Source organism: Chionomys nivalis, chromosome 4 (genome assembly GCF_950005125.1).
Source record: "Chionomys nivalis chromosome 4, mChiNiv1.1, whole genome shotgun sequence".
Classification (NCBI taxonomy): Eukaryota; Metazoa; Chordata; class Mammalia; order Rodentia; family Cricetidae; genus Chionomys; species Chionomys nivalis.
In genome coordinates this window covers 92089753-92114461 of record NC_080089.1, presented here as the reverse complement: position 1 = coordinate 92114461, position 24709 = coordinate 92089753, and the positions used below count along the sequence as shown (strand labels likewise).

The following is a 24709-nucleotide window of genomic DNA, read 5'->3' as shown; positions in this document are numbered from 1 at the left end:
TAATAGTGAGCTCCAGGTTCAGTGAGAGAGTTTGTCTCAAAAGGAAAAAGAGTGGAAAGCAATAGAGACAGACACTCAGTGTTGACCTCTGGCTTACACACACACACATACATGCACCCCCACATACATGCACACACATGAACATGCATGTACACACACCTACACCACACATGCATAATACCCAAAACAAATACAAGTTTTGGGTAGGTATCTCTTCAGATTTTTCAACACAAGCTAGACACCTGAGTTTTCATATGCGATGTCCCGATTTGAAATGTCGGCAACTCGGCATATGATGGCTCCAAGAGGATGGAAGTTCAAGTTGGTGGGACAGCTGTGCTGCATGTGGACACTCAGGGGACAATGTGGAGTATTTCTTTACACTGTGAATACGTGTCACTGTGGTCTGTTTAATAAAGAAGCTGACTGGCCTATATCTAGGCAGGAGAAGGTTAGGAGGGAGAACCAGACTAAGAGGATGCTGGGAAGAGGGAGGAGTCTGAGGAGTTGTGAGCCAGACTCAGAAGAAGCAACACATAAAGCACACAGGTGAGGTAAACGAGCCTTGGGGGCTGCACATAGATGAATACAAATGGCTTAATTTACGTTGTAAGAGCTACTTAAAAATGAGTCTAAGCTATCGGGCAAACATGTATAATAGCAGTCTCTGTGTGGTTATTTGGGCACTGGCTGGGGGGCAGAATGTCTGCTAAGGCTCCCATTTGTTGTGCTGCTTTCCCGCAGGGCATTATTTTCTTACGGAGTCAACAGACTTGGTTGTGCAGTGGCTCTCTGGAGTTGGGTCAAACATGAAGTAGCTGAGAGCTGCAAGAGGGCTCCAGACCCTCTTTCTGTAGCTGGGTCTGCAGCCTGTCCTGGCACCAGCATCTGGGAATTGTGTCTCTGTGGCTACCACACTCAGTGAATTCCCTGTTTGTGACTGCATTTCTTTAACATTCTCTGATAGTCGCCTAGACTTTGGGCATGTGGACGGACTTACTTTTTTAGTTTTGAACTTTGATATCATTCCACTTAGCTGCTGTTAGAGAATGCTGTGATGTTTTAGTTAAGACTATTAGACACAGCTTTTCTTTGCTGTACACGTTTCTGAAGTAGGATCATGAGTAGAGGCATTGGTCTTTCTACTTTTAGTATTCCCTCTCCTCTCTCCCTGTGTGCTCCTACTTCTCCTTCCTTCCCTACCCCTTTCTCCTTCTCTCCCTCCCTTCTTCCTTCACCCTTCTTCTTTTCCTTCTCCTTTTATTTCTTTTTAGCTTGTTAAATATGTTACATATAAGAGAACTATACAGAAAATATACCCAGTAGTTCATACTGATGAACAATCACATATAACCAACTAACTCTCCAAAGAAGATCACTCTCCAAATTTTAAAAATTGTTTGTTTTATTTTTGAGATTATAATTACTTCATTTTCTCTTTCCTTTCCTTCCTCCAAATTCTTCCATAAACTTCTCCTTACTATCTGATTTTTGTGGAAAGCACATTCTGCCTTAAGAAAAAGTTTAAGCGCATGAGTGTGCGGTCTGAGTGTATGTATGTGAAACACATGCATGTCTGGCACCCACAGAGGTCAGAAAAGGGTGTTAGGTCCCCTGGAACTGGAGTTATAGACGGTTGTGAACCACCACATGGTTGCTGGGACCTCAATCTAGGTCCTCTGCAAAACCAGCAAGTGCTTTCAACTGCTGAGCCTCTTCTCCAGTCTCCAACAACCCTGCTTTCTAAACTATAATCTTCTACTTATGTGTGCACATCAAGCAACATAACTAGTTTCACTTACTTGTGAAGTTTAGAGAAATGAGCAAATTCTCTTACCTCGTCTCCCTGTCTGATGTTCTCTCGGTTCGTCTTGGCCTTTATGTGAGATAGCAAGTGGTGTGCTCATCTCAACAAGCGCTTTGGATGTCAGCAAAAGTGGAAACTACTGTTGAAGAATATGAAAATCCTTAAAAATGAGCCCGACTCTTTTGAGGACTTTGTCATGCCACAGAAAATGAGCCTCCAGGAAGGTGGCCATCTTTCACACCATGAGCTGATTATGACAAGATCAAGGAAAGGAAATGACCACATATGCACTGTATGTAGTTTGTTCTTTTAACAGCTTCGAAAAATATGTTGGATCTATATGTGAGTCATATTGAATTCTGGTGATGAAATGGGTAGAAGGGCCAAGCCTACTGGGGAACAGACTCTGTTTTCCCTTAGTAATGTATACATGTGAAACACCTGATATGAACCTACTTATGTTTCCCCTAATGCACAGAGTCAGGAATTAACTGGTATTTGGAGGTAAGGCCTTTGTGAAGAAAACAGTTTAGGTCATGAGTAAGGGACTTTCATCATAGAATTAGTTACTTTATTTGAAGAGGAGAGAATTTTTTTTCCACATGAGAACATAGTGAGAAGGCAGCTGCCTGCAAGCCAGTGTTGTGGGATAGTTATACACTGTGTGACGGTGTATTGCTGTGATTGGTGTAAGAAGAAGCTGAACATCCAATAACTAGGCAGGAGGTAAAAGTGGAATTTCCATGGAGAAAAAGAAATAGGATTGGCACACAGAAGATGCCAGGAGAGGAGAGAAAACAGAAGGTGCAAGATGGAAGAGATGTAACACCATGTGATAGAATGTACTTTAATTTGAATGAGTTAATTTAAGTTATAAGAGCTAGTTAGGAGCAAGCCTAAGCTATAGACCAAGGTTTCATAATTAATGAAAAGTGTCTGTGTTATTATTTGGGAGCTGGGGGGATGGAACAAGACTTATCAGGGGCCTTGTACCCCTCAGGGCTCAGAATTGGATGTCTATGGCAGGCCAAGATCTGAGGGTAAAAAATTAACTCAAGTATATTACCTCTGCATCTTCATTTTTCATGCAAAGAAAAAAAAATGAGGTGAAGAGGGCATAGAGGAGAGGAAGAATAAGAAGAAGAGTAAGGGGAAGAATAAGGAGAAGAAAGGAGAGTAAGGAAGAATAAGGAGAAGAAAGGAGAGTAAGGGGAAGAAGAGTAAGAGTAAGGGCTGATCTCTATAAGGTTTCTAGTTTTTACAGACATAGTTGGAAAATTTCATAGGCAAGGACAATGATAATATGCATATCAAAATCACAAAAAGTGCAGATAGAACTTGACATAGCAGTACTCTGAAACAGGTGACCCAACCCAGGAAAGAACCAGTATTCAAGGGGAAGTATCTGATATTCCAAATGATTAGATAGTTACTAAACATCCCTGAATTCTGGATTCACTCATTCTTATCTAATCTCTTTGGTGATAACCAGCTTTGGAGGATGCTCAGTATTTGTTTGTTAGCAAAGGTGGGGAATGCTGCCTTCCTGCTCAGTGCCCATCTTCTATAGAAATTTCTTTGTGGTCTGTTAGAAGGTAATTTGGTGGGACTGACTCTATGTAAATTTGACTGCTAGAACAAAGAGTGAATGCCAAACCTCCAAAACCTACTGGTTTAGGGGAATGGAGCAAGGTCACTCCACTGCCCCTGCAGAGATTACACTGCTGAGGTAGTCTAAGAATAAATCCCATTTTGAAGAGAAAAAACATGGTGTCGCAAGGTTTTTACAGATATGACAGCGTCTTTTCCAAAAGACAAGTGTTCCCTGTGGAAGTGTTCACCATGAGCTGATTATAACAAGATCAAGGGAAGGATCATTCAATAGATTATAGATATTTATCATCATTTAGGGGACTTGATTACAGTTGTTAATAGTCATGGTCAGGGAAAAAGCTGAATAAAAGAGATTAGATTCAGGGATCTCTTTCTGTAGGGAAAAGGGGGTATAGAAAGATAGTATAAAAGGGTGGATTTTTAAATCTACCTTTGAACAGTCATTAGTCTCAACTATTTTACATCATTATGGATTTTTGTATATTGATACAAATTTAAGGTTATTTTTGCTAAACTGTATATATGTTTCCACTCTTGTTTAATGTTTTGTACCTATGCATCTTTGTGGTGATATTTTGTTTGTGCTATAACAAAGTTTGCCTGAGGATCAGAGTGTGGAATAAGTCGCTAGTTAGTCACAGAGGCCAGATAGTGGTGGTGCACAACTTTAATCCCAACACCCAGGAGGCAGAGGCAGAAGGATCCTTGTGAGTTCAAGGCCACCCTGGGCTACACAGATTGATATAAAAGAGAACTAGAGTGAGGTTGTGGTGGCTCACACCTTTAATTCCAATATTTGGGAGTCATATGCCTTTAATCTCAACACTAGGGAGATGGAGACAGGAAGGGGTATGGTTGGGTGGAGGAGGAATATAAAGTGGGAGGAGATAGGAACTCAAGTCTGAGAACTTGTAGAGATAGGGTGTCCTCTTTGGTCTGAGGATTTCATAGAGGTAAGAACTAGTGGCTGGCTGCTCTGCTTCTCTGATATTTCAACTTTTGCCTCTAATATCTGACTCGGGGTTTTTATTTTTAAAACCAATTAGAATTTGTGCTACACAGCTTGTTTAAAAATTTAATATAAATTTCTAATATTTAAAAGCTATTATTATAAGCCATTTAGAATAAACACATTTAGAATAAATATTTAGTAGTTAGTCATCTGTACCAATCAAATTTGTAGTCATGTTAGATATGTTTTTAAGGTCATGCATAAATATATTTTAGATAGGTAGATAGTTTTCAAACACTTCAGAGACCTACAGAATAACATTTAAATGTTTTAATAACATAAAAATTTTCATAATAGTGAGACACATCTGCTCCTGGTAGCATGAATTTACTTCAAAAAAGGATGATGGACATCAAAGAACCTTCATATAGAGTTTGCTTTCAATGTGACAAAGCTAATCATTTGGGTAAGAAATTCCCTTGCCTCGACTGCTGAGAATATACTGTCCAAACTAGATAAATAGGACACACAAAAAAGTGACTGTCAAACTTTGCCAAGACAAGGTTGGACAGTTCTTCAAAATCATTACTTCACAGAAAAGTCTGTCAGGTATTCTGGGCCTGCAGACCAAAAATAGATGCCCCAATGTTACAGAGGAGCCTTGGGTGACTATACAGGCAGTCAGCTGTCTCTGTCATTTCTATAGTTTTAGAATTTGTTTTCTCTGCAATTCCTGTTTACTCAGATAATTATATCCTTCTTTTATCTCTGGTGGGAATTGAAGACTAGATAGTATACAGTTTTCAGTGTTGTCAAATTAAAAAAAAAACTTTCATAAGAGATATAAAGTTTATAGAATTGAGAAATATAAAAGTTTAAATTATTTATCTAAGAAGACGTTTTTAGGTCTAAAAAGACATTTTTAGGATGGTAATATAAGTTATGATAGAAAATGGTTTAGATATAAGACTTCAGACTCACTAAGATACGATAGATAATTCAGTACTTTCTTTGAATTTGCCAAATACATATGGACTAAATATTGTGAATGTAATTTTTACTTGATAATTGTTTTTATTTATATAGTTTTACTATGTCAGAGTCAAAACCTTTTTATTTAGACAAAAGGGGGAAATGTTGTGGAATATTTATACACTGTGTGAAGGTATGATTGGTGCAATAAAAAATTGAATGTCCAACAGCTAGGCAGGAGGTGTAGGCAGAATTTCCAGGGAGAAAAAGGAAGAAGAAGAGGAATCTAGGTGCCCACGGGAAGCCAGGAGGCGTGGAGAAGAAACAGGAGGTGCAAGATGGAAGAGAGGTAACACCATGAAATAGAACATAGATCAATATAAATAAGTTAATTTAAGTTATAAGAGCTAGTTAGGAGCAAGCCTAAGCTATAGGCTGAGCTTTCATAATTAATAAGAAATTTCTGCGTTGTTATTTGGGAGCTGGCTGGCAGAACAGAAAACATCTTACTACAAGCTGGGAGGAATATGTACCCTGGGAGCTTCATCAACGAACTCATTCTTGGATTTCCAGCCTTCAGGAGCTTGGGAAGCAGTGAGTGGCCTGTTCTTTTAAGCAACCAAGTCTCTGGATTTTTGTAGAGCAGTCCAAAGACAGAAGTTCATGTGACTTCAGTGTAGAGAATAGTTGACTATAAAGTATCCTACAAAGATGATCTGGCTAGCCCAAAAAGCAAAGCACATGTGTTAAAAACTTCTTTCTTAGCTATAAACTTTTACAATCAAAGTAGGCTTGTGTATATGTGGTTTTCACAAGCATTTCAAAATAACAGCCAGGTTTTGTGTTTATTACACAGGGATTTCAAAATAATGTTCTTGACTCTTAGTAGCATCATATGCAATGTTCATGAGCCAAGAATGAAAAGAGCATTGGGCGCCGGGCGGTGGTGGTGCACGCCTTTAATCCCAGCACTTGGGAGGCAGAGGCAGGCGGATCTCTGTGAGTTCGAGACCAGCCTGGTCTACAGAGCTAGTTCCAGGACAGGCTCCAAAGCCACAGAGAAACCCTGTCTCGAAAGAAAAAAAAAAAAAGAAAAGAGCATTGGGCGTCATGGTTCGTGCCTGCCTGCAATTCCAGCATTAGAAAGCTGAGGTAGATGGATTACTTTGAGTTCAAGGCTATGCTGGTCTACACAGCAAGTTCCAGGCCAGCTTGAAATACAAGAGTGAGACCCTGCATCTGAAAAAAATAAGCAAACAAACAAACCGAAAAGTAAAGTAAACAACAGGAATACATGTTGAGTAGGTTGGAGTGAGATCATATTAAGTTTCCTCTCTGTAAACACTGATCCTCGGGTACAGAGAAGCTGGGAATGGAGGGCTAACATCAGACACAAACTAACAGCAGGGTCAAAACTAAAACCTGAACTTGAGACCTAAGTGATGGATTCGGGCCGTGTGTATTATGACCGAGTGTCAGCAGAAAGTGTGATCTACAAACAATAAAACCACTTGGGCCTCTGCGAAAGACCAAGCTGACTGCAACCAAACCACGTGCAGATCAGCTGCTGTCTGCTTCTTGTGCAACCGGGACACGCCACACGGGAGTAGGAACTCTGAGGGTGGACTTCGTGTTGTGTTAAGCAGACCCTGAGCTGAGGCGCTGGAGGTTCCCGGAGCAGTTAAACTGAGAAATGGTATGAAGTCAGTCTGACAACCGGGATGTTTGTACATTCATCCCCTCGACAAATATTTGGCCCTCACACTCCGTATGCGAAGCACTCATGCTAAGCTCTGAAGTAGTTTCAGGAACATGCGTATCATGATCAAATGTTTTGATTGATTTCTTCCGTGGTGATATGTTTGCCTTTCAATCCTTGCCTCTCTCCTCAAATTTAACCCTTATCTTGGAGAACTTTTCAAACTCGTGGAGCACTGATTCCCAAAGAATGGGACCCTAGTATTTACTTAAGGTCTGTGAGACGGTTTTCAGAAGAGTGAGACACTGTTCTCAGCGCAGTCTGGGACCGTGTGTGCCTCTGTCACTGTCTAATGGCTGATGTCCACTGCCTTTGGATGCAAAAGAAAGCAGGAACACGTGTAAGTCAAACCAGAATTTAATGACTTCCTCTCGGTTTTGCTATATCTGTGCTTCAGTTACTTTTATTTCTGGAACATAATAATGACTTCCCGTTTATAGTGGTGATATATAACTTCTATTTAAAATCTGCTTAGGTTAAGTCTCAGCCAGTGAGTCAGATGAAAGCAAATACCAAACACACAATAAGGCCAGTAGTGACTGTACCTGGGAGCAAAGAATGAATGCAGAGGAGGGGAGGATGAAGATGGGGGAGGCGGGCAAGCACACATCTTCCCTTATAAATAAGCTCAGTAGTTCATACAGGACCTGCAGAAGGAGCCTGGACACGGGCTGCTTCTCTTTCTGCAGGAATTCTGGAGGGCTCCCCGGATGAGGTTGTCTATGGGGAGAGGTTGGCATTGGAGCATAAGGCCTTCCATTGTGAAAATGGGTGCTGCACTTGACCATGAACCTGCAACTTGAGAAGGGTTTTCTAACAAGGTTTTTCTCAAGACCCCTTGCAGTTAAGGAGGCAGTGGGTGTGCGTGGAGGGGGGGCATTCCAGCCTCACTCTGAGTAGGTCCTGACAGACAGAAAATCTAAAAGATTAGTTTAGAGCTGCGGACCTGGCAGGAGGCACTGGGCATAGACTTTCTCAAAGTGGCCTTCTCCTTGTGGGACAGTTGGGCGATTTCCTGTTTCCTCCGCCTTTTGTTGCCAGCAATGGTGGGCTGTTTCAGCAGGTTTCTGTATCCTTATGCTGCCCAGGAGACTCACCTGCGTGTTTGCCACCATTAGGCAGCATTTCTGTGAGAGCCATTGGGAGGAGAATGTGTGGATGTAGGAGGCTCACAGTTCCCAGTTCTCGACATAAGCCTAGCACATGGCTGGGCATTGAGTGTTCCTTAGAGGACGCCGTGAAATGAGGATGCTAAAATTCGGCCGGACCTGGCTATTTATGGGCAGCATTAGTATCACATTTCCCAGCGTCTTGAAATTTCCATCTTTCTCTAGTGGGAAATTATAAGGCCCAGCATCTGTAAATTGCTTTGAGAATAAACCATGCCTGTGCGAGTAGATGGCATTGTCTGCCTGGCACTGACAGAAAGACCCAGCGCTGGGGTGGGGCTTCCGGGTAAATAAAGACTTTTCAAATTAGGAAGAACCCCAAATACAGAGTGCACAATCAGCACTTTGCCTTACACCACCAGATGGACAATGCTGTTTGGGGATTACAGCGTGGGTTGTTTCTGAGGATATATGATTGCTGACCCAGGCTGGGACAGGGGACAGGCTGTGGGTACATTCACAGCTGTTGAGCACACATTTCCAAAGGTTTCCCAAAGAACATAAGTAAGCCATTGACTGCCCGAGTGATGTGGGATCCTCACAAGTGCCATCCAGCCCCTAACTCCTCGCTGACAGGGCTGGACAATCCAGCTGTTTGCAGAAACCGTCATTTAGCCAACGCCTCCCCTAGGGCATGGTCTCTCCGGTTTCTCCGTAACATGGCATTCCAAGTAGAAAGGCCACATTGGAGAGATGGTTTTCTGGGATCCCTGACCTGGTGGCACCGGCACAGATTTGGCAAATAAGTAAAGATATGAGGTTAGCATTGCTGTGGACGGAACCATGCAGTCCAGGGAGTCAGAGCTTCCAGAACGGTCTTGGCCATGTGAACCGGGAGAATTCATTCCCATCAGCAGGAAAGGCTCCTGTCTGTGTCAGTGACAGGTCTTCCCTCTGTGTTGTGACTGCCAGCGGTGGGGCCCATTACTAAATGTTATACATTAACTCTGCATTCACCAGACTGAGTCCAGGTGTTGGTGCTGAAGAAGCACCGTTTTGTTCTCCATAATGAGGATGAAGCAATGAACCGAAACGAATCTAAGGCCCACTGGTCAGAGAAGATGGACTAGGGTGGGAGCAAAATAGCCATTATTAAAATAATGATAGGAAAGTGACTCCAGATGGGGCCAGACACTTGTCACACAAATCAGAACACGCTGGGGCGATAATTCCCAGTTTCTTATGTTGCACAGAAATTTTACCTTATCAGCTTGATTCTGAAGTAAGTAACACACTGGGCTTTGGCTGGAGATGAAGAAAAACAAGACATTTTCCCAGGAAGGTTAGGGGCTTAGGTGTTTGGAGACCTGGAATTGGACCTGTGGCATGAAGATGCAGATCGGCTCCAAAACCTCTAAGTGGAGCAGGGGTTTGCAGCAGAGAATTTTCAGCATGAGAAGCCGAGTCCCAACAATGAAATGCGGCACAAAAATAGACAGTAACAAGGCAGAGAGAGTGAAACCGCTCCCCACATCAACAAAGCTTTCTGTGCTCTAGAAATGAAAGTGGCAGGAGCTGTACTGGCCCTGAAAGGCTGCTCTTCGGAGGTAAGCGGGAGCCCATGTAATGTCGTGACTGAGAAGAAAGACGGGCTGGGTGAGGGTGCAACAGCCGAAAATGGACACTAGATTCGGAACTGAAATTGTGTCCGGCTCTTTTGGCATGGAACCAAGGGAAGATCGGAGCAAAAGTCTTGACCCAGAACCCTGGGGACCCAGAACCCAGACACTGACATAGAAGATGAAAGAGACAAAAGCTAACCAGAGAGCCAGGGAGAGAGAATGAAACCCTGTGAGTTGATCACTTGCTTTGTTTTGTTTTTTATTATTGTCTATGTGGTATGGTGGTTTGAATGCGAATGGCCCTTTAGGCTTATATATTTGGATATTTGGCACCCCCCCCCCCCGCCTTGGTAGAACTGTTTGGGAAGGATTAAGAGACATGGCCTTATTAGAGGAGGTGTGTCACTGGGGCAGGCTTCCTCTTTCTCTTTGTCTCTGTGCCTTGTGTGCTTGTGAACCAGCTGTGGGCTCCCAGCTACTGTTCCAGTGCCATTTCTGTCTGTCCCATGCCATGTTCCCCCACCATGACGGTCATGAACTCCAATCTTCTGGAAATGTAAGCTCCCAATTAAGTGCTTTCTCTTATAAGTTGACTTAATCATGGTGTTTTGCTATGGTAGCAGAAAAGTCACGAAAACTCTCTCTCTGTCTTTCTCTGTCTCTGTGTCTGTGTTCGCATGTGCACACATGCCTACGAGACTAGGTACCACAAAGAGACGGCATCAGATCACCCTGAAGATGGAGTTACAGGCAACTGTGAGCCACTTGGCACGGGTGCTGGGAATTGAACTCCGATCCTCTACAGCTCTTAACTGCTGAGTCATCTCTCCAGCCTCTGAACACTTGCTTTCTTCCTGTGATATCAAACAAAGTCTGCGTGGGATGGTACATTCCACTTTACTCTCCAGCATTTCATAGGAATTGGACACAGAAGCTCGGGGTCCCTTCTGGAAGTTTGCTGCTGCAAAGTGGTTTAGCTGCAAGTTTCGAGAACTAGAGTACACTGCTTTGAATGGAATTTGCCTTTGTGTGTGGCCATGTGTACTGTGTGGCTCAGGGCATTCCCAGAACATTTTTCTTCATGGGGAAGTTGTGTGACCACGCCTTGTGACTGTAAATAAGTGCCTCTATAGCCTTCTCTCCTTTCCATGTGATGCAGGCAAAGTGGTCATCTCTGTTGCTTTTGAGAATGATGGAATCATTCTGAGAATTCGCAAATGTTGTTTTGCATGTCTTGGTACCAAGGCCTCATACTGTTGTACAGGTTGGGTCTTGTACCGAAACTTCAGGGTCAGAGAAGCAAGTGGCTCTGAAAACTGCCTGCTTCTCTCTATCTCTGCACACTGGTGTGGGGCTGTGTGTGTGTGTGTGTGTGTGTGTGTGTGTGAGAGAGAGAGAGAGAGAGAGAGAGAGAGCGCTCCATTTCAATTTTATGAGGTCACTGTAAGGGCTAATAGCCGTTCAGAAATTGTCCCCCAAACCACCACCAATGTCCCTGCAAGAAACAGTAAAGAAGTTGCTAGACCACTTGAGAGACCCCGTGACCTTATTCACCTGCTTTCCTTCCTCCCTGATGGTCTTCCTTGTTCTTTTCTGGGTGGGAGAGAAGTCACTGTTGACTAACTACCCTGAGGTCATCTGTCCTCACCCAGTGTCTCCCTGTGATCATGTGTGAGGGCTTTTCTTACTGCTGGGTTACGGACAGACACTCAGGCCTAGTGTCAATCACATTTTTACTGAGAACATAGATCTACAAGGTTACCTTGTAGGGAGTTAGATCTAGGTTAGATTCCAACTCCTGTCAGTGAGTATCTACATCCTGCTTCTAAATTTTAAGGAAGTTAACTTCCGTCAATAGAGTGAAGCTTCCCACTGATGGACTCTGGCAGGTTTTGTGGGGTATCTAGGGAAATGTCCTTTTATCTGGCTTAAAGAAAATTCTCTGGCTGTGGAGACAATAGACTTGTGGAATTCCTACTGATGTGGCGTGTTCTCTCCTTCCTTGTGACATTTGGTTCTGGTGACTCATTACTTGTTTTCAAAACATTTTTGATCATGACCTAAAGTCTCACCGTCAAAGTTCTCACAGGTTTCCAATGTTGGGGTGCAAATGCAAGGTTACATCTTCTGAGAGACTGGAGTCACGTGGAGAGAGGGAGGTCCAAGATGCCCACAGTGCCTGGGAACAACCTCCTCCTGGAAGCAGGTCCCTGGAAGCCAGGCGTCCCAGCACCTACAGCCAGGGGCAGCCCCACAGGAGACAAAACTGGCTCGAGGGAAAATTCCTACAGACTGAAGCTCTGGGGGAGGGGGAGGCACACTACAAAATCGGATGAGAATCCTCCCCTATAGAGTGGGCTCACAACTCATGGACTGTGTGAGGAGGAAAAGCCCACCGGGAAATGATTTTCAGAATGCCTCGAGACACTTAGCTGCTGAGGGTAGCAGAGCCCAGCTCCGCTTTTGTGGGAGATGCTTGGCAGAAAGCTGGGGAAAGAGCTGATTTTACCTTGCTGCATCTTTAAGGATGTTGCCTTAAGGACATAGTCGTCTCTACCACGGAAGTCATTTATAGGGACACACAGCAAACCAGGCGGTAAGTACTTACTGCACGCTTACTTGCTACGCGTTATGCTTCGCTTTGTTGGAAATAAAAGTGAACAAAGAGAACACACGAATGAACCTTGGGAAGGATTTTTTTTTCTTGCATCCATGCCAAAGCTGTCAGTCTCCTAAGGAGCTTTCCTTTTTCACTGTGCTTCCTAGGAAGCTCAGAGTCAAGTTTTTCAACTCATTTTAGCGGTTGCTCAGGCTCTCATGGGATGGATTCAGACAGGCTTGGCTTTGCTTTCCTGAGGTTTTCACATCCTTGGTTTTTTTGTTTTTGTTTTTTTGAATAGGAGTTTTTAGCTAAATAATAAAAGATCTCAACAGTCCTGTGGGACAGAGCAAATATTTGTGGTGAGATGTTTTGTGACCACATCCTCCCCCACATGTGGGAAGTAAACACCACAGGCAAATTTGCTGCTAGGTGAGGAAGTCCTGGATGCTCAGGGCCATAGGAAGCCGCGGCCCAGGGTTCTTGAGAAACAGGGCCATGGGTAAGGTGGCGGAGGTGATGCTACTGATTCTGATGTGGAGCTGGGACAGAGAACACCAGAATAATTTTGGTTTGGGTTTAGGACAAAATTTCCAGGAGTTTCTGAAATGATTCTACACAGGTTTCTGTCATTTGTACTGTATATTTAGGTGAAGTGTTCTCAGCACCGATGATCATATGATACAAATATCCATCTGCCCTAAAGAGTGTTGAAGATGCTCTCGGTCTTGCAGTATCAAATGCAGACCAAAACTTAATGTGCTCTATAAGAATAAAAAACCACATCAGATGATTAGTGTGTGTGACGGTCAGTCTTAACTATCATCTTGATGAGGTTTAGAATCACCACGGAAACAAATGTCTGAGCATTTTGTGAGGGGTTTTCCAGAGTAAGTTGAGGTAGGAAGTCCCATCTTCATGGTAGGGTCACTCTATGGGATGGGATCTAAGATGGAATAAAAACCAGAAAAGGCACTGAACTGTAGGTAGTGTTTACCTCTCTGTTTCCTGACTGTAGAATCGATGTGATCAGCCACTTCCGGGTCCTGCTGCCAGGACTTCTCTGCCACCACGGACTGTACCTGTGGACTGGGAGCTGAAATAATCTCCCTTTTTAAGGCTGTTTTTGTCACAGATCTTGTCCAAGAGAGACTAGTAGCAGATAAAGTATGTAAACTTTCATTTGTGTCAAATAATTATTTTAAAAGAAATTTCTTTGTTAAATAATATATATTCACATATAATATTACCAGTAGATATTTTACTTGCATACTATTTTATATGCCTGTGTATCTGGGGTTATATGAAATTTTCTCAGAAAGGGGTCATGAGAAAAAAATGTTTAAGAAGCCACTGAATTAGGGTCTAGGAAGAAAGGTGCAGAAACAAACAAAAGACTTTATTGCTAACAACATCCGGTGCTAAGGCAAGAGCCAGGAGGCAGACAGCTGGTTACAACGGGAATGATTCTGTTCAGTTGAACACGTCCAGGTGGGGTATGGGGTGGAGCGTGCTTAACTGTGGACGATACCAAAGGGGGTTCACTTGGAAACTAGCTATGTGTTTTTAGCAAGTAAATCGGAGTTTACTTCTCCTACAATATCCTTTTCCTTTCTTTCTTTTTTTAAAATAAATTCTCTCATATATTACATGCAGACCATAATTTCCCTCTCCCCTCTCCTCCAAGCCTCCCTTCCAACCCACACCTTTCCTCTGTCCCAAATCCACTTTTCTGTTTCCCAGAAAAGAGCAGGCCTCCCAAGGATATCAACCAAACATGGCATGTCCAAGTTGCAATAAGACTAGACACCTCCCCTTATATTAAGGCTGGGCAAGACAACTCAGTAGGAAGAACGGGTCCCAAAAGCAGGCAAAAGAGTCAGAGACAGTCCCTGTGTCCACTGTTAGGAGTTCCACAAGAAAACCAAGCTACATACCTGTAGCATATATGCAGAGGTCCTAGGTCAGACTCAGGCAGGTTCCCTGGTTGTCGGTTCAGCCTCTGTGGGCCCCTGTGAGCCCTGGTTAGTTGATTCTGTGGGCCATTTTCTTGTGGTCTCCTTGACCCCTCTGGCTCCTTCAATGTCCCCCCACCCTGATCTTCTGCAGGATTCCCCAAGCCCCACCTGATCTTCTGCAGGATTCCCCAAGCCCCACCTGATCTTCTGCAGGATTCCCCAAGCTCCACCTAATGTTTGGCTGTGGTTCTCTGCATCTGTTTCCATCAGTTGCTGGATGAAGCCTCTCAGATGACAACTGGGCTACTCACCCAATGAGCAGAGTATCAGTAAGAATCATTGCATTGGCTTTAAAAATTTTTTTTTTTGTCAGTCGAGTTTGGTTCTATCTTAGCTTCCTGGGCTACCCTCTGGGTCCTGGTCCTCAGGGGTGAGCTCCCTCTCATGGTATAACTCTCAAGCTGGGTCAGTCGTTGGTCGGCCACTCTCACAATTTTGGCACCACCTTTACCCCGTGCATCTTGTAGGCAGGGGATGGGTGGTGTCCCAGTCCCCCTACTGGAACTCTTCGCCTGTTTTCAGGAGGTGGGATTTTCTTTTCTATCTTCTTCCTTTTTTTCTTTTTAGCCAGTCACGTTTGGTTCTATCCTATGTCTCCAGGCTATCCAGCTTCTGGTTCCTGGCCCTCTGGGCAGCCACAACACCCTTTTAAGGCTTCTTATCAGGCTGTTTTTAAAGTTTAAGGTTAAGGAAACCCCACTTAGGAGACTCTGTGACCTCTTCATTGGATTCTGGTCCAACTGCAGTGCTTGTTGCTTGCTTGCTTTATTTGTTTACTTACAGACTTATTTACTTTTATTTTCTGTGCATTGCTGTTTTGTCTGCATGTCAAGCCTGTGTACTGTGTACAGTGTCCAGAGGCCAGACAAGGGCATCAGATACTATGAGACTGGAGTTGCAGCTGTGAGCTGCCATGTGGGTTCTGGGTCTTGAACCCAGGACCTCCAGAAGAGCAGTCAGCGAGTGTTCTTAACCTCTGAATCCTATGGCCAGACTCTGGTTGCTTTTTGAAGATACCAACGTCGTTCCCACTCAGGGTCGTGTACCTGTGGTGTTAGCAGCATGCACTTCTCACGCCCTCAGTTTCCCAGGTAGTGCCCTCGTTCTTGGGAAGGATCACTTCCCCTTTGCAAAGGTCACCTCCCCAGTGTAAAGTAGCGGCTCCAGGTATCATCACAATACTTGCCTTTGGAGCAATCGTATTCCTTTAAATGCGTAAGCACTGCATGTCTCCTAGTCCACGAGGGGGGAGAGCAGACTTGGCTGTGTCTCCCTGGTATCCTCCAGAACTTGAGCAGCACCTGATATTCTGCAGGTGCTGAATATTCATTAAGTGGACATTATGCTCTTGGGATAAACATGACTTGATTACAGAGCACTGTCCTTCCCGTCAATTTGATTAGATTTACTTTTCCCATATGTTTGTACACATTATGCATTCATCCTCACTCATAGTCTCTCTCCTCCCACCCCTGCGTCCTTCCAGATTATTTCCCCTAGGGTGAGCTGGGGGAGCATTTCCTCCGTTACTACTGTGTGGAACAGTTTGTACAAGACAGACGCTACCTAGGCCTTCAAAGTGTGGAAGCACCTTCTTAAAATCCCCCTGAGCCAGCTGTTTTTCTCATGGGAATATTTTAAGTGATTGCCCCAGTTTCTTTATAATCTTAAGATTATTCAAGCTATTTCCTTTCGAGATTGGAAAAGGAAAACATTCTTTATGATGCTCTTTGGGATGTGACCATTTCATCTAAAAAACGTCTAAACTAAATTTAGTGGGAGTGATTGCCTTTGGGTGTTCTTGGTCTATGTAGTAGGTAGATAGAAATATTCATATAAAATATATAAGAGGGGAGCCACTTGGACTAATGAGGGCAGTGTGTATGAAAACAAAGATTTCAGAACCAATTGTGTACACTCTTACTGCTCAGGAACAGCATTTCCCAAAGCAAATCTGGGCCCAGGGTTCACGCACAGACCTAGATGGGAAACAGCGGTGAGCCCAGCATCAGGTTTCCCCAGTCCAGATTCTGACAGACAGAAAACATTTGATCTCTGCCACTTCCCCAAGGCTGGGTTCTGGCCTTCCACACCACAGAATATTTGAAACCTTCTTTGTCCCGGAGCAGGACAAAGCCAGAGTGCCTTCCAGGAGTGCAAAGGGCACCATTCAGGACAGCTCAAAGGGCGTTCTAGAAGAGATCAAATTTTAATGAACTAAACAGTGTTTTGACACTTAGGACAGCCCTGAGGTCTGATGGGATTCTCTGCTTGTGAAATTGTTATATGATTTATTACATATACCTACATGTCTATATCTATATGTGTGTCTGCGTGTGTGTGTGTCATTACTATACTCAAAGGGCAGAAATTCCTGGGCGAATGCAGGTGGAAAGGCATCTAGTTTTTGAATATCATTAGCTGTCACAAAGTTTGGAATTAATCATGACACTGTGCAAATAGTAAAATATTTGCAAGCAGGGAGAGGGTGGAGATGCCAGAACCTGTGAATTTATGCCAGCTGAGCACCGCAGTGGAACATCACTGTGGAGGCGGCTGACAAATGGAGTCACTATTTTGCCAACTCCAGGAAAGCCTTACACAATTGCATCAAAATTGTTTCTATGCAAACAATTGTTTTTTAAAAGGGTCCTTACCTCAAATGACTGCTATTGAGTGCTTTCAGGGGAAGCACAAACCCAGGTATTAGCCTCTAACTCTTAGGAGGTATTTCTCTTGGAATAGTGATGGAGACCATAGTGTGTTATTCTCCCTTTTGCTATTCCTGTTTCCTCCATCAGTTTTGTCTTTTCCATTCAAAACACAGCTGCAGGTTTGGTGGGGGAAAGGGCAGAGGGAAGAAGGGGGAGATATATTTGAAGCAACACTGGGAGGGAGGTGGAGGTGGGTAAAAAGGAGAGATGGAAGGCAACTCATTTAGCATCTACTGGCAACATCTACAGGTTTCAAAGCCCTAGCTGTCCTGGAATTCTCTGTAGACCAGGCTGTCCTTGAACTCACAACCGTCTGATTGCTTCTGCCTCCTGACTGCCACCACCGCCCGACCAGGGTTCATTTCTTCCTAGAGGAAATAAAACAGTGCATTTACTTAAGGAAGTTATGTGTGAGATTCGGTGGGTCTATGGGTCAGTAAAGGCTTTGGTTATACCCCCAGAATCCACATGGTGAAGAGCCAACTCTTCAGACTGTCCCCTGACCTCCACATCAGTGCGTGGCATTGTACCTCCCTATATTATAAATGTTAAAAACTGAACTCTGCTCTCCCATCCCAATTTGTGTAAAGTCTGCTTTAGAAATGTCTTATCCATACACTTTATTAAAACCATAAAGGAATATTTCAGTTGAATACTTGTGACATTATGAATTTTTCCGGAAAACAGGACCAAATCAAACCATTAGCATTTTGTATTACTTGTCTGTGTGTGTAGGGACCCGGGCATAATGCGTCAGGGAGCACATATGGACACTTGGAAGAATCTGTTCTCTCCTTCCGTCCTGTGCATTCCAGGACTTGAATTCAGATCCCAGGCTTGGGTGCAAGTGCCTTTAACCAAGCACTCATTTCGCTGATCCTACATCATGCTATTTTTAATTTTTAAAGCCCGAAACTAAACCCATACAAAACAAAACAGCAATCGAAATAAAGCAAAAAAACCGAAACTAAACTAAACCAAACCAAAACAAAACTAGTTAAAGCCACAGAACAATATCCTTGTCATCCCCCGCCCCCAACAATCCTTGTACCCAGAACATTCTGTATGAATCCCGGAAGAAACATGTCATCAATGGATTTAGAAGGGTCTTCAGGCCGAGGGAGGCTGCTCCAGATAGACTTAAGATCATTTTGCAGTAATGGTGTTTTACTTGTGAAAGCTTCAAAGGGACAGGGGCAATCAGCTTCCCAGTGATTCGCAGTTTACCACAGGGCTGAACCTCAGGACCACAATGACTCACCTTTCTGCCCGCCTTCTAGGTGGAAACGGGAGTACAAGTCTTTCCCATGTTGCCCTCAAATCCTCACCCATCCTGCCCCTGCCATCACCTAGGGTTACTGTAGTTGCTCCACTTTATGGTTGGGGCTATGGTTCACTCTCGTGCTCTCTCACAAGTTAAAAAAAAGCCAACGCAGATCAAACTAAAAAAGCAACTTTCAACGACCGAGAACGTTTTCCGTTGTGATCAAGTTCTTTGATCTCGTCTCTTCCTCTTTAAAATCAAGGGGCCCTGAAAAGTATTTTACTAGAAAATAAAACAGCGTCCACCCCTCCCCCAGCAGCCCTGTCTCAGAGTATGTTAGCAGAGGTGGAAGCTCCGCTAGGAGCGCAAGCCTAGAGCATCTGCCTGGCGAGGTGTGTGTGTGTGTGTGTGTGTGTGGGGGGGGTGTCATCGAAACCTAGGGGCCTTGTCCTAGTCCGGGATACTCGGATAGGGTGCCGAAAAGCACACTCTGAATCCCTTCAGTGACCCGGGGGCCAGAAAGATTTATTACTTCCTCCTTGAGGGAGAAATCACAAGCCAACTGGAAAGGGCGAGCACCGGAGTCGAAGCCTCAGAACTGTGTTCTCCTGATACCCAGCGCTGCCTGGCTGCGCTGCTTCCTCCTTAGGAGGGGGACACCAGTGCTGACCGCTGGGGACGAACGGAGGATTTCTGCCCAAACTTTTATCGCCAACTCTTCTCGAAAGCGAACACTGGAGCCGAGTGAGTCTTGCAGTCGCTGAGAACCCAAGTCTCCGGCTGCGCAGGAGAGTCGCGAATCAGGCTCCAGGAAGACCTAGAGCTCTGTGAATCGCGGATGGCGGCCCGAGAGGCGCCGCCTTGAACCGGGTCGCATCTCCAGCCCCTAAGGAGGCGGCGGCGGGAGTCAGGAGCTACGAGGAGGGAGGGTGTGGGACAGGCAGAGGAGGGGGGGGGGTAGCGTGGCGAAGGGGAGGAGCCGGGGCGACAGACGGCAGCGCGCACCAACCCCGAGCGGGCTGGCAGGAGCCGCGCAGAGGCTGGCCCGAGCGCGTTGCAGGCGCCCGGCGTAGGGGGAGTCGGGTAGCAGCATCCTCCCGGGCGCCGCTTTAGTGCGGTCGCAGCGGGGGCTTCCTCTACCTCGGGACTTCGTTGGGCAGAAGCAATCGGTGCCGGGGAGGGTCCCGCTCTTTTGCTTAAAGCTACGTGTCCAGGGTCCTCCTGGGCCAGTTCGCAGCCACGGAGCGCCGGGGCTCGCCTGAGCCGCCTGCCCGGACATCCTCCGGGTGATGGAAGAAGCAGCCGCCGCTGCGGGGCCGCGCTTTACCCTCTCCGCCACCGCCGGAGGGATGGGAAGGTTCGCTGCGTGGAGGCCGAGTGCGAGCGATGGGGAACGGATTAGCCTGGAGCTGGGACGTATCTAAGCTACTCCGCACTGTCGCCTTTAGCCTGCTTCGCACCCCAGAGCCGGGAGGGAAGCTGCGGTCTCAAGAGACTCGGGGGAGACGTCGCTGGAGCCGGGACGCGCCGCGTTCGGTGGAGTGCAGAGCAGGGCTCTGGGCCCGGTGAAAGTTTCCCGTTCTGAGCTGCAGGGCGCCCGCTGCCAGGAAACTCTGCCTAAGGCTAGGGCGGCGGAGTCCCGGGGCTCCCTCGAAGGCTTGGGGACCCCCGGCAGAAGAGAACCAGACAGAAACCGAGGAGAGCGCTAGTCGGACAGTCCGCCGGTCGGAGATCCGGGGACGCTCTGGGGCGCATCCGCTGCTCCAGGTAAGTGGGGGCAGTCCGCAGACCGGGGGGTGGGCGTTACTCAGGCGGAGGAGGCATCTGGGCGGGAGACTGGGCTCACCCATTCACTTCGCTTTCCCTCACAGGTCCTTCTCGGAGCCGCTGCCATGGGAGAGCCAGCCCTGGGCGCTGGGGACCAGCCGCCTCTGCCGCCGCGCCCGCCTCGGATCGGCGGCCCCAGTCCCGGCGCCCGCAGCCGGCCTGCAGCGTCCCCCTCCTGGGCTGCAGGGCCGCCTCCGCCGCGCCGCCGGCCCCGGCTGTGCCTGTGATGAGCCGCAGCTCGCCTCGAGCTCTGCCCCCGGGCGCGCTTCCCCGGCCGCTGCCGGCTGCGCCTGCCGCCGTGCAGCGGGCCCTGCTCCCGCCGTGGCCCCGGCGCGCAGGACGCCGCTGGCCTGCGTCCCCGCTCGGGATGAAGGTGTTTCGCAGGAAGGCGCTGGTGCTGTGCGCGGGCTACGCACTGCTGCTGGTGCTCACGATGCTCAACCTTCTGGACTACAAGTGGCATAAGGAGCCGCTGCAGCAGTGCAACCCCGACGGGCCTCTGGGTGCCGCGGCGGGGGCGACAGGGGGCGGCTGGGGACGGCCGGGGTCGCCTCCTGCAGCGCCACCCCGCGCTCACCCGCGCATGGACCCCCGTACTCCATACCGCCCTCCCGCAGCCGGCGTGGGGGCAGTTCCCGCAGCCGCGGCGGGAGCTTTAGGAGCTGCGGCCTCTCCAGGCAATGGCACTCGAGGCACCAGGGGTGGAGGGGACAAGCGGCAGTTGGTGTATGTGTTCACCACGTGGCGTTCCGGTTCGTCCTTCTTCGGTGAGCTCTTCAACCAGAACCCCGAGGTGTTCTTCCTCTACGAGCCTGTGTGGCACGTGTGGCAAAAACTGTACCCCGGGGACGCGGTTTCCCTGCAGGGGGCAGCGCGGGACATGCTGAGCGCTCTGTACCGCTGCGATCTTTCGGTTTTCCAGCTGTATAGCCCCGCCGGCAGTGGGGGGCGCAACCTCACCACTCTGGGCATTTTTGGGGCAGCCACCAACAAGGTGGTGTGCTCCTCGCCACTCTGTCCCGCCTACCGCAAGGAGGTCGTCGGGCTGGTGGACGACCGCGTGTGTAAGAAGTGCCCACCTCAACGCCTGGCACGCTTCGAGGAGGAGTGCCGCAAATATCGCACGCTGGTTATCAAGGGCGTGCGCGTCTTCGATGTGGCTGTGTTGGCGCCGCTGCTTCGAGATCCAGCCCTGGACCTCAAGGTCATCCACCTGGTGCGGGATCCTCGCGCGGTTGCCAGCTCCCGCATCCGCTCACGCCACGGCCTCATCCGGGAAAGCCTACAGGTGGTGCGAAGCCGGGATCCGAGAGCCCACCGCATGCCTTTTCTGGAGGCCGCTGGCCACAAGCTGGGTGCCAAGAAGGAGGGTATGGGTGGACCAGCAGACTACCATGCTCTGGGTGCAATGGAGGTTATCTGCAACAGTATGGCCAAAACGCTGCAGACAGCCCTGCAGCCCCCTGACTGGCTACAGGGACACTACTTAGTGGTGAGGTACGAGGATCTGGTGGGAGACCCGGTTAAAACTCTACGGCGGGTGTACGACTTTGTGGGGCTGCTGGTGAGTCCTGAAATGGAGCAGTTTGCCCTGAACATGACCAGTGGTTCGGGTTCATCCTCTAAGCCTTTCGTGGTGTCAGCTCGCAATGCCACTCAGGCCGCCAATGCCTGGCGGACCGCGCTCACCTTCCAGCAGATCAAGCAGGTGGAGGAGTTTTGCTACCAACCTATGGCAGTGCTGGGCTATGAGCGGGTCAACAGCCCTGAAGAGGTCAAAGACCTCAGCAAGACCCTGCTTCGGAAGCCCCGGCTTTGAGAGGGTTATCCTAAGAGATCTGACACCCTCTGGAGACACCCACAAAGAGGATGGTGTTGTGTTTAAACAAACACAGCCCAGACCCAAGCTGAGGAAGCCCACATATTCTATTATAGATATATAATATAAATAACCACACCGGCACTTGCTGTCAATGTTTTGAGTCAGTGAATTTCAAGGAACAGCCTCAACACATGTGCGCGTACACACACACACACACACACACACACACACCTCAGAAAAGGCAAGACTTGAAAGTTCTGACAAATTGCCCTGTCCCCCTACCTCTTCTCCCTCTCCCCTTCTCATCCTCTCTCTCCTCCCTTCCATATTGAAGTGGAATGTCGATAAATCAAAATTCCAGTAACGCAAATCTTGTTTACAAATTTTTTGTGGCATCTGTGAATGTGTAAGATTAATTTGGATGTGGAGTGGGGTGGGTGGAGAAGGGGGAAGTGGTCCCAGAGCAGAAAGCCCCCACCGGGCTGGTAAACCTAGGAGGCATCCTTCAAAAGTAGACTTTTGTGTAAAACAGCAAAGGTGACATGTGAGTATTAATAAAGAAGATAATAAATAATATTCTTTTTTTAAATATTTGCCTCCATTACTCTGGGTTTACCAGTGCTACTTGTCTTGGTAACTTCAGGTGGCCTCTGCTCCCCTCCTCTCCCTACTTGGGGGACAGCTAAGCTGGGAGAAGCCTCTGCCTTCATAATAATTGGGAGCTGTTTTCTCAGTGCAGTCCACAGCCTGCCAGCTGCCCAGGAATGGAAGCAGTCTTTACAGGCAAAACCAGGCAGGGCAGAGAGGAGAGCACACACTACTTTCCTGTTCAGCTTTGAGGAGAGAAAGGAAGAAACAAGCCCTTGAGATTTGCAGGCATTCGGTTTTGGTTACTACTGTATTGTGAGTTGAGACAGGGTACCTTGAAGCAGAGACTGCTGTTTTTGTTCCTGAACTTGGTTCAGAAAGAAAAAAAGAGGAAAATTTAAAGGCATATGTATATATATTTTTAAAGTTCTAATAATTAGAATATGAGTTTCAAAATGGAGTGAATACTATTGGCCGTGGTGGCAGCAATCTCTGTAGTTAGTGGAAGGACAGAAATATCCGCTTGGAGAGTTTTTGTCTTTGACACAGTATCCGGAGGCATGTTAAGGCAAAGTTGTAACTGAGGACTAGGGGGACACCCACGGGTTTTCTTTCCTCCTCTTGTCCCATCAAACCAATAATACTAAAGGACAGGAATTTGAAATAGTTTGCTGGAGACTTGGGGTGTCCCGGAGCCATGGTGTTCTCCTTATTTTCCTAAAGGTAAATTTGCAAAACAAAGTACATGAGGCAGACAGTGTAGGATTCTAACTAAGAACTTTTAGATACTAAGAGGATTCTGAGGAAGAGGAAATAAAAATGAATTACTCTGGGATTCTGAGATTTGGCATTGAATTTCCCAGCAGTGGTTATGATACTCCCATGTCCTGAACTCATATTGTGCTGAAGTATTCTGTATGGTGTTGTGTTAAGAAATTATGAAACCCAAATAGGAAAAACAGACAGTATAGTTGTATATTGTTTATTATATTAAATGCGGTACAAGCCCAGTTTTCTTGCAGCTTTATTTTACAGTAATTTATTATGAGATTCTGGAAAGCTAACAAATGTGGGTTGAATGCTGAAGATTTTATTTTAAAAAAGAAAGATAATATGTACATAGGAAATGTTTTAACATGAGGTGATTCTTGAGTTTAATTATCATTACAATGTGAAATCCAAGACGAAGAAGCCCATTTTAAAAAAAGGTGTCTTAGAATGATTATTTCCTAATCTACTGAAATTGTTTGCCATGTCTTGTGACTGAGCTAGACAGCTACTATAACACTGCTCAATATTTCCATAGTACTTTTTATGGTAGTGCCTTCAGCAGCAGGGGAATCTTTGTAAGAGCTCTAATTTAAGAATACTTTAAAATTAAATGAACAAAATAAATATTAATGTTGGGTGACTATAGATGAAAAAGGCTTAGCAAATTAGGGTAGTGTCATTAAAAAACAATGATTCTGGGTAAAATAACCATTTAAAAACAAATTTTGTATGGCATCAGAACCAGCTCTTTTCAGCCACAGTGAAATTCATTTCTGGTTGAGCTGAAGGTTTTTAAAGCAGCTCCCTTCTATTCTTTTCCAGTATCTCCAGCGACTCGGATCACCCTAGACTGGAATTATGTTTTTGGATCTTGTGTTTAAAAGCTTTCCTAGATGCTATACAGAGCCTTGCAGCTTGCAGAGCCTTCGTGGCCTCGGCTGAGAGGAAATTCTGAGCTAATCCCAACAGCTCTCCCCTCCTCTGTTTGCAGAGGTTCTCTCTGTATTTTCCTTGTTTTGTAGCGGCTGCAGTCTCTCCACTCTGCCACTCCTGGGCTCTGCAATTTGAAAAGGTGAATTGTTGCTCCTGGAGATTTGTACCTCGCTGCATTCTAGGAAAGTGAGCTGGGTGTTGTTCCCACTAGAGGCTGAGATAGTTATATCCGTGACATTTAGCTGCCAGAGCTCGGAGAAGCATTTTTGGCGTTAACAAGCTCTTGTCGGCCCCTGGTGCAGGCAGACCTGGGCCATGACAAACTGCAGCAGAACTGT

General features: G+C 46.4%; 1 protein-coding gene across 1 annotated transcript; it reads left to right on the top strand.

Moving 5' to 3' along the window:
• Nucleotides 1–19453: 19453 nt before the first annotated feature.
• Chst2 (carbohydrate sulfotransferase 2) lies at nucleotides 19454–23677 on the top strand. Its single transcript, XM_057767697.1, has 2 exons — nucleotides 19454–20197; nucleotides 20302–23677. The coding sequence occupies exon 2, from the start codon at nucleotides 20484–20486 to the stop codon at nucleotides 22074–22076; it is 1593 nt and encodes a 530-aa protein (XP_057623680.1). The 5' UTR covers nucleotides 19454–20197; nucleotides 20302–20483; the 3' UTR covers nucleotides 22077–23677.
• Nucleotides 23678–24709: the final 1032 nt, after the last annotated feature.